Source organism: Sinohyriopsis cumingii, chromosome 13 (genome assembly GCF_028554795.1).
Source record: "Sinohyriopsis cumingii isolate HCF-2022 chromosome 13, ASM2855479v2, whole genome shotgun sequence".
NCBI lineage: Eukaryota > Metazoa > Mollusca > Bivalvia > Unionida > Unionidae > Sinohyriopsis > Sinohyriopsis cumingii.
Window position 1 is genome coordinate 28,467,014 of NC_142973.1, and position 11,333 is coordinate 28,478,346.

An 11,333-nucleotide genomic window follows, 5' to 3' on the forward strand; every position below is an offset into this window, starting at 1 on the left:
TTCTTAACTCCGCTAAAATGTCCAACAGTACCGTGACCGTTTGATTTTCACCCTCTTGTTTCTTTGCTGCTACTTCTTCTTGCTGTTGCTGCTGTTGTTTTTTTCTTACCTCTTCTTCTTGCTGCTGTTGCTGTAGGAGAAAAGCTTGTTCCGCTTCCTTTTGTCGTTGTATAAATTTCTCCAATTCTTCTTTCTGTCTCTGTCTAAAATTCTCCACTTGCGGTAATGAAGAAGGTAACGCAGGTTCCGGAACAAATTCTTGCGAGGAGAGAAAATCCACAAAATCCCAATTCACCTCTTCTGAAAGTAAGTCCGGGTTCCCTTGGGCAGTCTCCCCTGTTGGTGCAGCCCAATGGATCGTTTTCTGAGTTTCCGTCATGTTGAATCACTGTCGCATAGATTGACTGCACACAAGCGCTAGCGAATCTATATAGACCAACAGACGTCACAGACTGCTCTCTTCGGATTGGATGCGGGCTGACTGAATTTTGTAACGCGTGTTCGGATTGGTGAATGAACTCAATCCGTTTCAATCCTACCTCTGCCTATAAATAAGCGCAGTTCACTACATTGATTCACCTGTTCTCGTCGCTTCAAGATGTGGACCACAGTTGAGTCATCCACCCTTGTGTCTTCCATGATGTTTCGGACAGACTTGCTCATGTATGTCCGATCCAAGTGGACCGTTGTCCACAGGACAAACACCAGCCTGTGGATACGTAGGATCTACGTTGAAAGACAAGGATGCCTGAAAAGAGTGCTGGTTTACGGACCAACAGTAAGACGCAGCCTAAGGACAAGAAGAAGACCAATGCGATGCCCTTTATGTTAATGAATACATTAACATAAACCCAAAGGCCCTTTTCAGGGCCAGCCATATTTCTCGAAAAGAGATAGCCTTTCCATTGCCTACCCCTTTTTTTATTTTTTTAAAAAAAAAAAAAATCCCATGTTAATTTCCTTTGTCGCTATATGTTCCCACGATTTTTCTCCATGTTCAAATCCCCTTGTCGCTCAACAGTCCCACGATTTTTCTCCATGTTAATTTCCCTTGTCGCTATATGTTCCCACGATTTTTCTCCATGTTAAATTTCCCTTGTCGCTATATGTTCCCAAGGGGTCCTGTAATGCTAATTCCCATTGTCGCTCTAGTATCCCCCTTCACTACTATCGTCTACTTGCCTAAATTTAACTTTATTTAATACCTTTTATTATAAATAATTGATTCGTTTCAGTACACGCAGAGGAATAGTTGAAAACATGATGATTTTTCGATGAATATTTGACTTTAATCGCGTACTTTGATTTTCGCGGCTCCATAGGTGATCAAATTATCTTGAAAGAGTTATAAATTGATAAACGCATTATGCTGTATATTTTTCATTTTATTTGTATTAATTTTGTGAAATAAATAGAAGTTGTCCGCTAAATTTGTTTTTGTCGGACTTTTTCTGCTCTCAATAAACTGATTTGTTTCCATTTTGATGAGGCATATTTAACGCACCAGGTTTATAAAATAATAGAACTTTCTCATGCTCTGAAATTTCTGACTTCTGATTGTGTATGTCCGAGCAATGGCCAACAAAATGTTAGAATCTGAGTTGAATTTGGGCTTTCGAATAAGACTGTCTTGTTAGTATAGGGACCATGCCCATATGGTACCAAAAGAAACTTGAGATTTCACTTCAAAATTATGTATAGAATACAGGGATCTTTTTATGTCAATAAAGTTTCTCTTTCACTTGGTCACTTGCCAGTAATGCATCTTGCGCCTTCCGCATTAAGTTAATGGACAACGTTTACTATTAATAAAATAGAACCTCCTTTAAATTGTACCTAACCGGTTGGTATTAAAATATAAAAAACAAAACTTCCGCCCATTAAAGTATATATATATATATATATATATATATATATATATATATATATATATATATATATATATATATATATATATATATATATATATATATATATATATATATATATAATACCCCACAAAACAACGTTATATATATATATATATATATATATATATATATATATATATATATATATATATATATATATATATATATATATATATAACGTTGTCTTCTGGGGTATTATTGCTAATTTCGTAGGAGGACGTACAATTTAAAGTTTTAAACTGGATGGATATATAGCTCCGAGCCCCCCAGTCAGCAATGCCGACGATTTAGGTGGATAATATACAAAAAATAAAATACGAGGAATAAGAATTTAATAACAGATCAAAATATTCAAACAACACGAGAAAATTTCCACAATTTCTCCACTCGGTCGACCTATTTAATCTGCCAATTTCATCATCTGATGTGCAACGTGAGAGTGTTTCCACCTGTCCCTGCTCCTTTACTCATCTGTATTATTTCCTTTTCCTTGACTTGTACTCCAGTACCCCTTCCGTCTCTCGACTACGTCCTTCACCCTTTCACTCCTCCACTTCCGTTCACCAGTCTGCCTTCAAACTTCTGCCTCCGTCATTCTCTCCGGTCCCGTGACCTCTATAACAACTTGTTCCTACTTCGTCACCTCTGGGTGGCACTCGGTCCAATCCGAACAACTCCAAACAGCATCCAAAGCTTCTCTTTTTAAGAAGCTTTTCAAGTCTGAATTCCCGCTCTCCCTTTTACGAATGACGTGCATTCGGAGTGCGCCTAATTCACCCCCTAACTTACTAGAACTCTGCGTTGGTTAAAATCTTGGCGGATTTTGAAGTAATCGTAAAATGACCTGTATAATAAGGGTCTGCTTCGGACAGGTGCCCCGCCCATATTTCTCTAACTCAGCCCTGATTTGATACTGGGGTCTCTTTGAAGTGTAGTCTGCCTAGTTTCTCACGCGCATGTCAAATTTCTTTCTCCCGCGGCTAGGTCGATGCTTGGGTGTGAATAAACAACCTCATCCGGTTTTACATTTACTTCGTCCCTTTGAAGATAGCCTTTCCTTTGTTCCCTTCAGTGTCGATTCAAGCCGCAGTGTTGCGCAACAAAAGTCAGTCGCCAATGTCGTGGCGACATTCTCCACCCCAGGTAAGTTGAATACATTAGGGCTGTCTTCACAATGTGATTTTATATATATATATATATATATATATATATATATATATATATATATATATATATATATATATATATATATATATATATATATATATATATATATATATATATAAAGTAAGTAACTTGGAACATTTTTTTCCAATACCCCTATGTCATTAACGACTCGATCTGAAAATCTCGACATCATGACCGTTAAAAAATCTTGTACAGAAGTCATTCGACACTTAAATTGTCATCAATAAAATTATTTCATTTTTATTTTAAATGATTTTTTTAAAAAACCAAATTAGGAATACAGAAAATTTTAACCAAATTTAACGTAAAGTTCATAGAATCAAGTCCTTTCAGTTTTGTAAAATAGAAACTTTTTCATAATAAAATCTAACTGCTGTCACCAAAAATACCCGAGTTAGAAAATCATCGTTTCAACGATTTTATACCTAATTTTATACCTAACTGGAATGAAATTGATTGGTAAGTGTTCTGCAATCAAGTGGCCGACTTAGCTGAAATGTTTTTTACTGATCCTTTTGTAAGCTTGTTTTTTATTTTAAAAACGAATTCAATTAGATCAAGTTTATAAAGCAGTTTTCTACCACTCTAAAACAAACAAACATAAAAACAAATGATCTGCTGCTGTGTATCACAAGCAATGTAATTAGACAATCTGCATCAACTAACTCGTACCAGTTTTGGCCCCACCTGAGATCCAGCGCTTAGCCTTTGACACAAAAATATATATTTAGTGTTTTATATAGATATAATTGTGTATATAATGCACACACACACACACACACACACACACACACACACACACATATATATATATATATATATATATATATATATATATATATATATATATATATATATATATATATATATATATATATATATATATATATATATATAGTTTCTTTGTTTTACGATCCTGTGCCTATCTAATAAAAAACACGCGTACGTATACATTTTCAAACTGAGAACTTTGAAAACTTCTGGAAATTGGGAACTAGCATTTGGGATATCAATATCAAACAATACAATTTATTTAAAAACATCCCTGTTATCACCTTGCAAATAATATATTTACATTCATTTTGACTGGAGAATATGAGCTGGTTTAAATAGTTAATAGGTAACAATGGGAATTACATTATTTGTTGGATCCAATAATTGTTAGAAATAATACTCGATAGTAATTTTTCACTTGCGGTTATGATAAATTATATTGAATATTTATTTAAGAAAAGAGAAAAACTTTAAGCCTAATAGTAACGCATGAGTCATCACATTCCAATTCGTTTTGTTCTAGTTACGTTTATCATTGTGATGCGTCTAAGTTTGGGAGTTATGTTGTTTCAAGTAGACACTTATTCAATCGATGAATCACGAGAGTTAAAGTTTGGCTAATTCAGTTATGTCGAAATATCTATCGTAAATTACAGGCCGAACCGTTTTATTTAAGGGTGAAGATGTGAACCGACAAGTGTTAACACAATCCTGCGACTATAAATATCATGCTTGCTCCAAAGGACACACCAGACTTCACACCGGGCAAAACAAAGGAAACATGAACCTTCTTCTGGTATTGACTGCTTTGTTGGCTGTATCAGGTAGGTTGACTTAAAATTTTATACAATTAAAAGTTAACTTAACAAAAGAAGGGGTTGGATAGTGCAACGTTAACGACTGTTTCTGTTGGTCCCGGTTCCTTGAAGTTTCTGGCACAAGCAAGGGAAAATGCGATCGCCCATCCGGGGTCGATGGTCTCTCCTGAGCTGTTTGGCTTGACTTCAAAGACCACACTACACATACGCCTAAAGCTTAAAGGCCTTTTCGCTAAAGTATTCTCGAAACTTGTGTTCAAGCTTAAAATCCCAAAATCGGAATTAAGGTGTGCCTCTATCATGGAAATTTAGCGGTCTAGATGAGGGAAGACAAATCTGAAAGTTCCTTTGTTCTATCTTTATTCTTATCAAAGATCTAGACTGTTAAAAATTTGGGACTGAGATCTTGGATTCGAATATTCTGTGCAAAATGTTTCATTACTATTTGGTCTGGTCTTAATGTAATAATAATTTCAATACCGAAGCACATACTTTCATCCAAATCATAATGACAAATATTCCAAAGAAACTGAATTTATTCACACCATTTTCCAGCTTATGGTTCGTTTGTGCTAATAAACCACCACTCCATTAAAAAAAAATTAAATTTTATTTGAAAGATTTCATTAATTCAAGACCTGGGTTTACAGTCGACAAGAATACATACAGTGTAAATTTTAAGCTCTACTGGTGTCGAGAGGCTAACACCCGCATAAACGTTCAGTATTTGGTTTCGAAAAGAAAAGAAAAGTTAACTGAGGCTGATCATAGTTAAATCTATGATATTTGAAAGGTGCAAGCGTTACCATTTGAAATCAGTGTTCCTTTTGTGGAATAGAAAGGTGAATTTTAGTATCTTCAATAACCACTTCTACTGTACTAGTAAAAATTTGTCAGGGTTAGAAAAAGGTTTCTGACATGTCATAAAAAAAATGCATTAAACTAATATCATATAATACAACTTGCACTCTATTTACTCACGAACTCTCCTCGCAGCTCATAGTCTTACCGAATATATGGCTGCCTTAAGGCTGTTTTGACTGCAGAGTCATTTATACCTCAGTACATCGTCTTTGCACATTAATACGAAAGTACGTTGACTGCATCCTATCTATTATCATAGACTGAAATCCAACCAAAAACAATGTTTAAAGAACCAGGCAATGTACTCAGATATGCATCATTTTGACATGATAGGTATATTATGACATCTGGCGTGTGCTACCTTGTAACGTCGTCAGCCCTGTGCTATGTCTGTCGAGAAAAGATTTCCTGACATTTTCCGCCTACACATTAAATCTGCACTAAATTCGTTTTAGATTAAAAAAATGGAGGCGCTTCTCAATAAAGTTCAAATACTGTACCTAGTTTCAAAAACACCCTATGGCCTATTAGCGACATGTCGCAGGGGTAGTCGATGTAGGAGTGATAAACGTTACAACGTTGCTGTCAATGCGAACGAATAGTAGGTTTTGCAGATTATGTTTATAGCCCTACCTGCGACGATGAAATTTACAAAAACAATGTGCCTATCCCTGAAAATTAAAGTCCATCTACCTTTACTTCTTCCGTCAAGCGTATTGCTCATTCTTATAATATATTTAAAGCTTTCTAATATTTTAAGAAGCATTCTGTCGCTTTTTAGGATAAAAGGTACTGAAAAGTATTTCCAGTTAATCTGTGGTGATTCAAACACAGTTACTGAAATACCAGTCATTGCTCGAATGACTTTATGAAAGGGTTTTGTTGCGTAAAACTGCAAAAAAGAGGAACAAAAACTACGAAAACCTGAAGAAACAAAATTTCAAACAAACTTTGGGTTTAAAAAAATTCAATCTTTTTGGGTTATATTATCACGAGTTCACATAATTCTGTTCTTTCGCCCACATCTATTGTTCCTATCCATTTAGTGAAATCGATAAGTTTCATATGTTTTAGCAACAACACCACCCACCCACCCCAAAAAAACCAAAAAAAAAAAAAAAAGACAACAAGTTATGTCAATCTGCTTGGCTGGTCAGCTTTCGAAGTGACCGTGTTACATGGCGTGTGAACACACCAATACCACATCTTTGCACCATGAGAGATTAACATTAGGTTTTGAAGAGGACAGTAGGTCGATGATCAAGAGCAAAGTTACTGTCGGGTCCAATTATATAATATATAAAAAATATATGCCTAAGACGGACACTCTTACCACGTCAATAATCATTCAGCTTCATGAAAAATGAATTGGCTAACTGACTTTTGCAAATTGTCTTTCTTTCCTCAGCTGCCGAGCAGGAATCTCGTGTGGTTGGCGGAGTCGATGCCCCGCATGAGTATTGGACCTGGCAGGTCTCACTTCAGTTTTGGTCCGATACCACCCAATCCTTCCGCCATATTTGTGGAGGGTCGCTAATCAACCGGTACTGGGTGCTTACTGCCGCACACTGCGTGGATCACGACATGACGTAAGAATTTAATTTTCTTTGCCCAACAGTGAAAAAGTGAAAACTGACTGGAGGTGGGGTGGGGTGGGACTTACGGTAATTATGAAAGTTTACTGGTTGACACAACTACAAATTCATATAAAATTGTTTTAATATATGATTTAGAGGAGACAACATAAAATCACAAGATAATTTTCTTAGAATTTTTGAAATGTCATTTCAACTACATGGCTCAATGAACTTAGCGTTATAATGTTAGGTACATGTTGATCGCATTATATCCAGGAGAAAAAAATATAATATCAACTATCGCATGATGTTGTGCCAGTCACTACACGTTTTATTTAACGTACTGGATGCTGACATTGAACGCATTGTCTCCATGTATAACACAATAAGTATTAATGTCTGTATACTTTTCCCCAGCATTAGCAAGTATCAATTGGTCTTCGGTGATTGGGATCTGTCACGAGACAGCGGAGATGAGCAGAGAATCGCCCCAGAGAAATTTGTGAAGGTAATAGTCAAGTAAATTAGCAATGAATAAAAAAAAAAATGTTTAATTAATTGACTGACTGACTGACTGACGGGCAGGTGCAGAAGAGGTTAAGTCAGTCTAAATCCCCAAACCTCCATGGGCATCCATTGACAGAGGACTTGAATAGACTTCAAAGAAAACAGGACGCTGCGGTGTTAAGAATATTGATAAATAGACAGCGTTTATTAACATTTTCTTTGAAGAGTTTATTAAAATGCTTCACAATAGTTTGTTAGCATTCTTCACATTACTGTTTATTAACATTCTTCATAGAAGAGTTTATAAACATGCTTCGCAGATGAGTTTATTAGTATTCTTCACAGTAGAGTTTGTCAGCATTCTTTCACAGTAGAGTTTATAGGCATTCTTCTCAGTAGAGTTTGTTAGCATTCTTTCACAGTAGAGTTTATTGGCATTCTTCATATAGATAATTTCATGAAGACCAAGCTGAATCTAATAGCATTTTTCAATACGCACTGATTCATTGGTATGTAATAAAAACAGTTCCAATTACTGAATACACACGAAAATTAAAGACATAGCTATATTAAAGATGTTAAAAAGAAATCTGTTACTCCAACGCTAATGTGAGTTTCTTTTTATATTGAATGCCGGTATTTTTTCCCTTTATTTAGCATTCAGGCTACACCGGCACTGGAGGTCACAATAACGACCTTGCGCTGATTAGATTGTCCAAACCGGTAATACTGGGACAGAATGTCCACCTGGTTCACTTGACCAGTAACCCGAGCGAGCTCTACACCGGCCGGACATGCAACATCACTGGATGGGGACTGACCGAAGGTAAAAACAAAATATTGCCTAACTTGCGTCAGCTTTCCAAGACCTATGTAGGATAAATTATGCTCTCTGAATGTCTGCAAACTCAGGATCAACAAGTCCAACCTAAACTGAGCCTATTTTTCGGGCCAAAGACAAATTTTGCCATGCCAGCGTTTCGCACACAGATTTTATTTGAAATAATCAAAATAATGTACGTTACACGTCATCAAAGAGAAGTCAGTGTCCTATCGCCCTAATTAAGTATATAATTTATGTTGGTAATTTCATCGAGAATATCTATGAAATTCATTAGTCTCGTCTCGCTTTAGATATCACTACATCGTGTACCTGAACACACTGCTTAATATAAAAGTAACTTCAAACTACCGGGTTTCATCTAATTAGCTGGTATATTTCCTTGTCGTTTAAAAAAGGGTGACAAATAAAGTCTATTTTGTGATTATTTATGCTAGCAATTACGATTTCATTGCGAAGGATCTATGGCGACCATCGATGATCAACCGTTTAACGTATCTTTTAAGCAGAACGTTACTACGAACAGTAAATTTAATTTTTAAATGAGCAAAGGAAAAACCGCATAAATTACAGAAAATGCATCAATATTACGATTCTCGCTGCCGGATTAGCCAGTGCGCCTAATTGGTTTCCAGAGACAGCCCTAATGTCCTTTCATGTAGCTATCACTTAACAGACTGTTTTAAAACAATTATGGAATGCCCTGTCAAAGCGAATAACATACTACCAATTTCCCTACGAAGAATCACGAATTACTTCATTTATTTTGGCGTGCACAATAATAATAATACTGGATGGTGTACATTTAGAAATTAAATGGTTAAAAATTGGAATAAAAACTGCCGTTGGATTAATTTGTATTACTTATATGGACTGTGTTTACATGCTTATGAATTTTAAATGCAAGTCGGCAAGTTCAGTCTACCAGCTTTTGCAGGAAACTTCATCTCGCAAGACTTTCTTAATTTGCGATGATTCCTGTATAATGATATTGATCGCTGCTTTAAAAGTCTTTTTAAAAAGCTTGCCAGATTTTACATCCTACCGCAAAATGTCTCCACAAAAAGATATCTGTATGTTCTTTGGACTTCATAAGTGTTTACTTTTATCCCAGGAGGTGGAAGTACATTACCAAACATCCTGCAGGAGGCAAGAGTGAATGTCATCACCCACTCGACGTGTCGTAGCGCCCTAGGACTGACTGGTCTTCTGTATCTAAGCTCTACCGCCCACATCTGTATCCAGTACGAGAAGACCTCTGCCTGCAACGTGAGTATATGACACAAACTTGTCACGTATATTTCTGTTATAATTTTAGCCGAAGTTCTTGTACGGGACGTTTCTTTTTTTCTGATAAAGTTACGTCGACGCTATTTTCATGAAGTTTGACCTTGAGAGACTGTAAAAGGTTTTATTCACTGATAGAATAATTATGAACGACAAAATAATTAAGGTGCCATTTTGGTGAACACGCGAATGTGACCTGGAGGAAACTATTCGTTTATTTATTTCACAACGTGTACTTTGTGCCAAAAAATATGGTATTTCAGTGATTGGAAAGTTCCAAGCTCGACTTGATACATGTGAAATGTGTAAGGGTTTTGATAGAAACAGAAATTTCTTCCAATTTTAAAGTCTACTATGATGAAATCGTGTAAGCGATGTTTTTGTTGGTGTCACATAACTACAGAGTTGGCGTGACCTTTATGTGGTTTCTGCGACAGCGACATGTATATTGTCCTGCTTCACGATATGAATATATTGAGAATTCGTTGGTAATTTATAAACATTACGTGACTTTCATTCAATATTTTCGAAATTTTGTACAACAACATTGGAAAGAGGTTAATTGCTGATATCACGTTACTACTGGTCTTATGGACATGTAGGTTGCGAGAATTATGTAGCCATGTGACTAGCAATGCAAATGGCGAGCACTAGGTCAAATTTCATTAACCTGTAATTTCGTCTCGTCTGTCATCAGACTAAAGAAATAACGTGCATTAAACTCGCAATTTCTGAGAAAATAAATCATCTTCATCTCAATTTCGTACAGGTATGTCTGCTATTTATGTTACAGTTCTACCTTTAAGAAATTATAGAAATTATACACAATCTGGTTTTCTCTTCATTGTAGGGTGACTCTGGTGGCCCCTTGGTCTGCCTAGTAGAAGGGTCTGGTGCAGCCGCCGGCAGTCACCACGACTGGCAGCTGGCCGGAGTGACATCATGGGGACTTTCTGGCTGTCCTGCCGGACAACCGTCCGTGTACGTTCGTCTGACCAGTTACCTGGATTGGATTGCTACAGAGACAAATGTACTTTAAATAAACGACAAGGGTCAGCTGGATATATCTCGTGAATGTATTTAAAGCTGATTTCGTTATATGGACATTAAAATGATTAAACTTGAACCTTAGTTTTTGTTTCGCAGTCTTGTCCTCATGTTTTCCGCAATATTTAAAAAAAATTACAGTGCATTGATTTAGCACAATCAATTTTCAGTTTTCTTCTGTTAAGGACTTCAGTCCTATAGGGTGCACATTTGCTAGTAGATTATATCAATTCTTCGCAGTCATTTAGTTAGAATACTCTATTCTCTCCGTCAGACCTGTTATCTATCTCTCTATCCAAGGAATCAGCTATCTATCTCTCTATCCAAGCAATCCGCCATCTATCTCTCTATCCAAGCAAACAGCCATTTATCTAGTACAATAACTCAGGTCCCCAAATTAGTGTTGATACTGATGGACGATTTGTAAGTAAATCTGACCCCAGATCTATGTAGATACTAATGGACGATGTGTCGGTCTGATGTCACCTGTTCATTACAATGTGCGATTTTACTGCATGCA

At 36.2% G+C, this 11,333-nt stretch overlaps 1 protein-coding gene across 1 annotated transcript in view; it reads left to right on the forward strand.

Annotated features, from left to right (window-relative positions):
• The window catches only part of LOC149785109 (chymotrypsinogen A-like), a 36,518-nt gene extending 25,626 nt beyond the window's left edge, over positions 1-10,892 (forward strand). The window contains exons 2-7 of the mRNA XM_089978875.1: positions 4,549-4,696; positions 6,963-7,143; positions 7,549-7,639; positions 8,296-8,464; positions 9,594-9,748; positions 10,617-10,892. Of these exons, the coding sequence (XP_089835001.1) occupies positions 4,549-4,696; positions 6,963-7,143; positions 7,549-7,639; positions 8,296-8,464; positions 9,594-9,748; positions 10,617-10,805 (933 nt within the window). The 3' untranslated portion in view covers positions 10,806-10,892. The remainder of the gene's footprint in view (positions 1-4,548; positions 4,697-6,962; positions 7,144-7,548; positions 7,640-8,295; positions 8,465-9,593; positions 9,749-10,616) is intronic.
• The last annotated feature ends 441 nt before the right edge of the window (positions 10,893-11,333 follow it).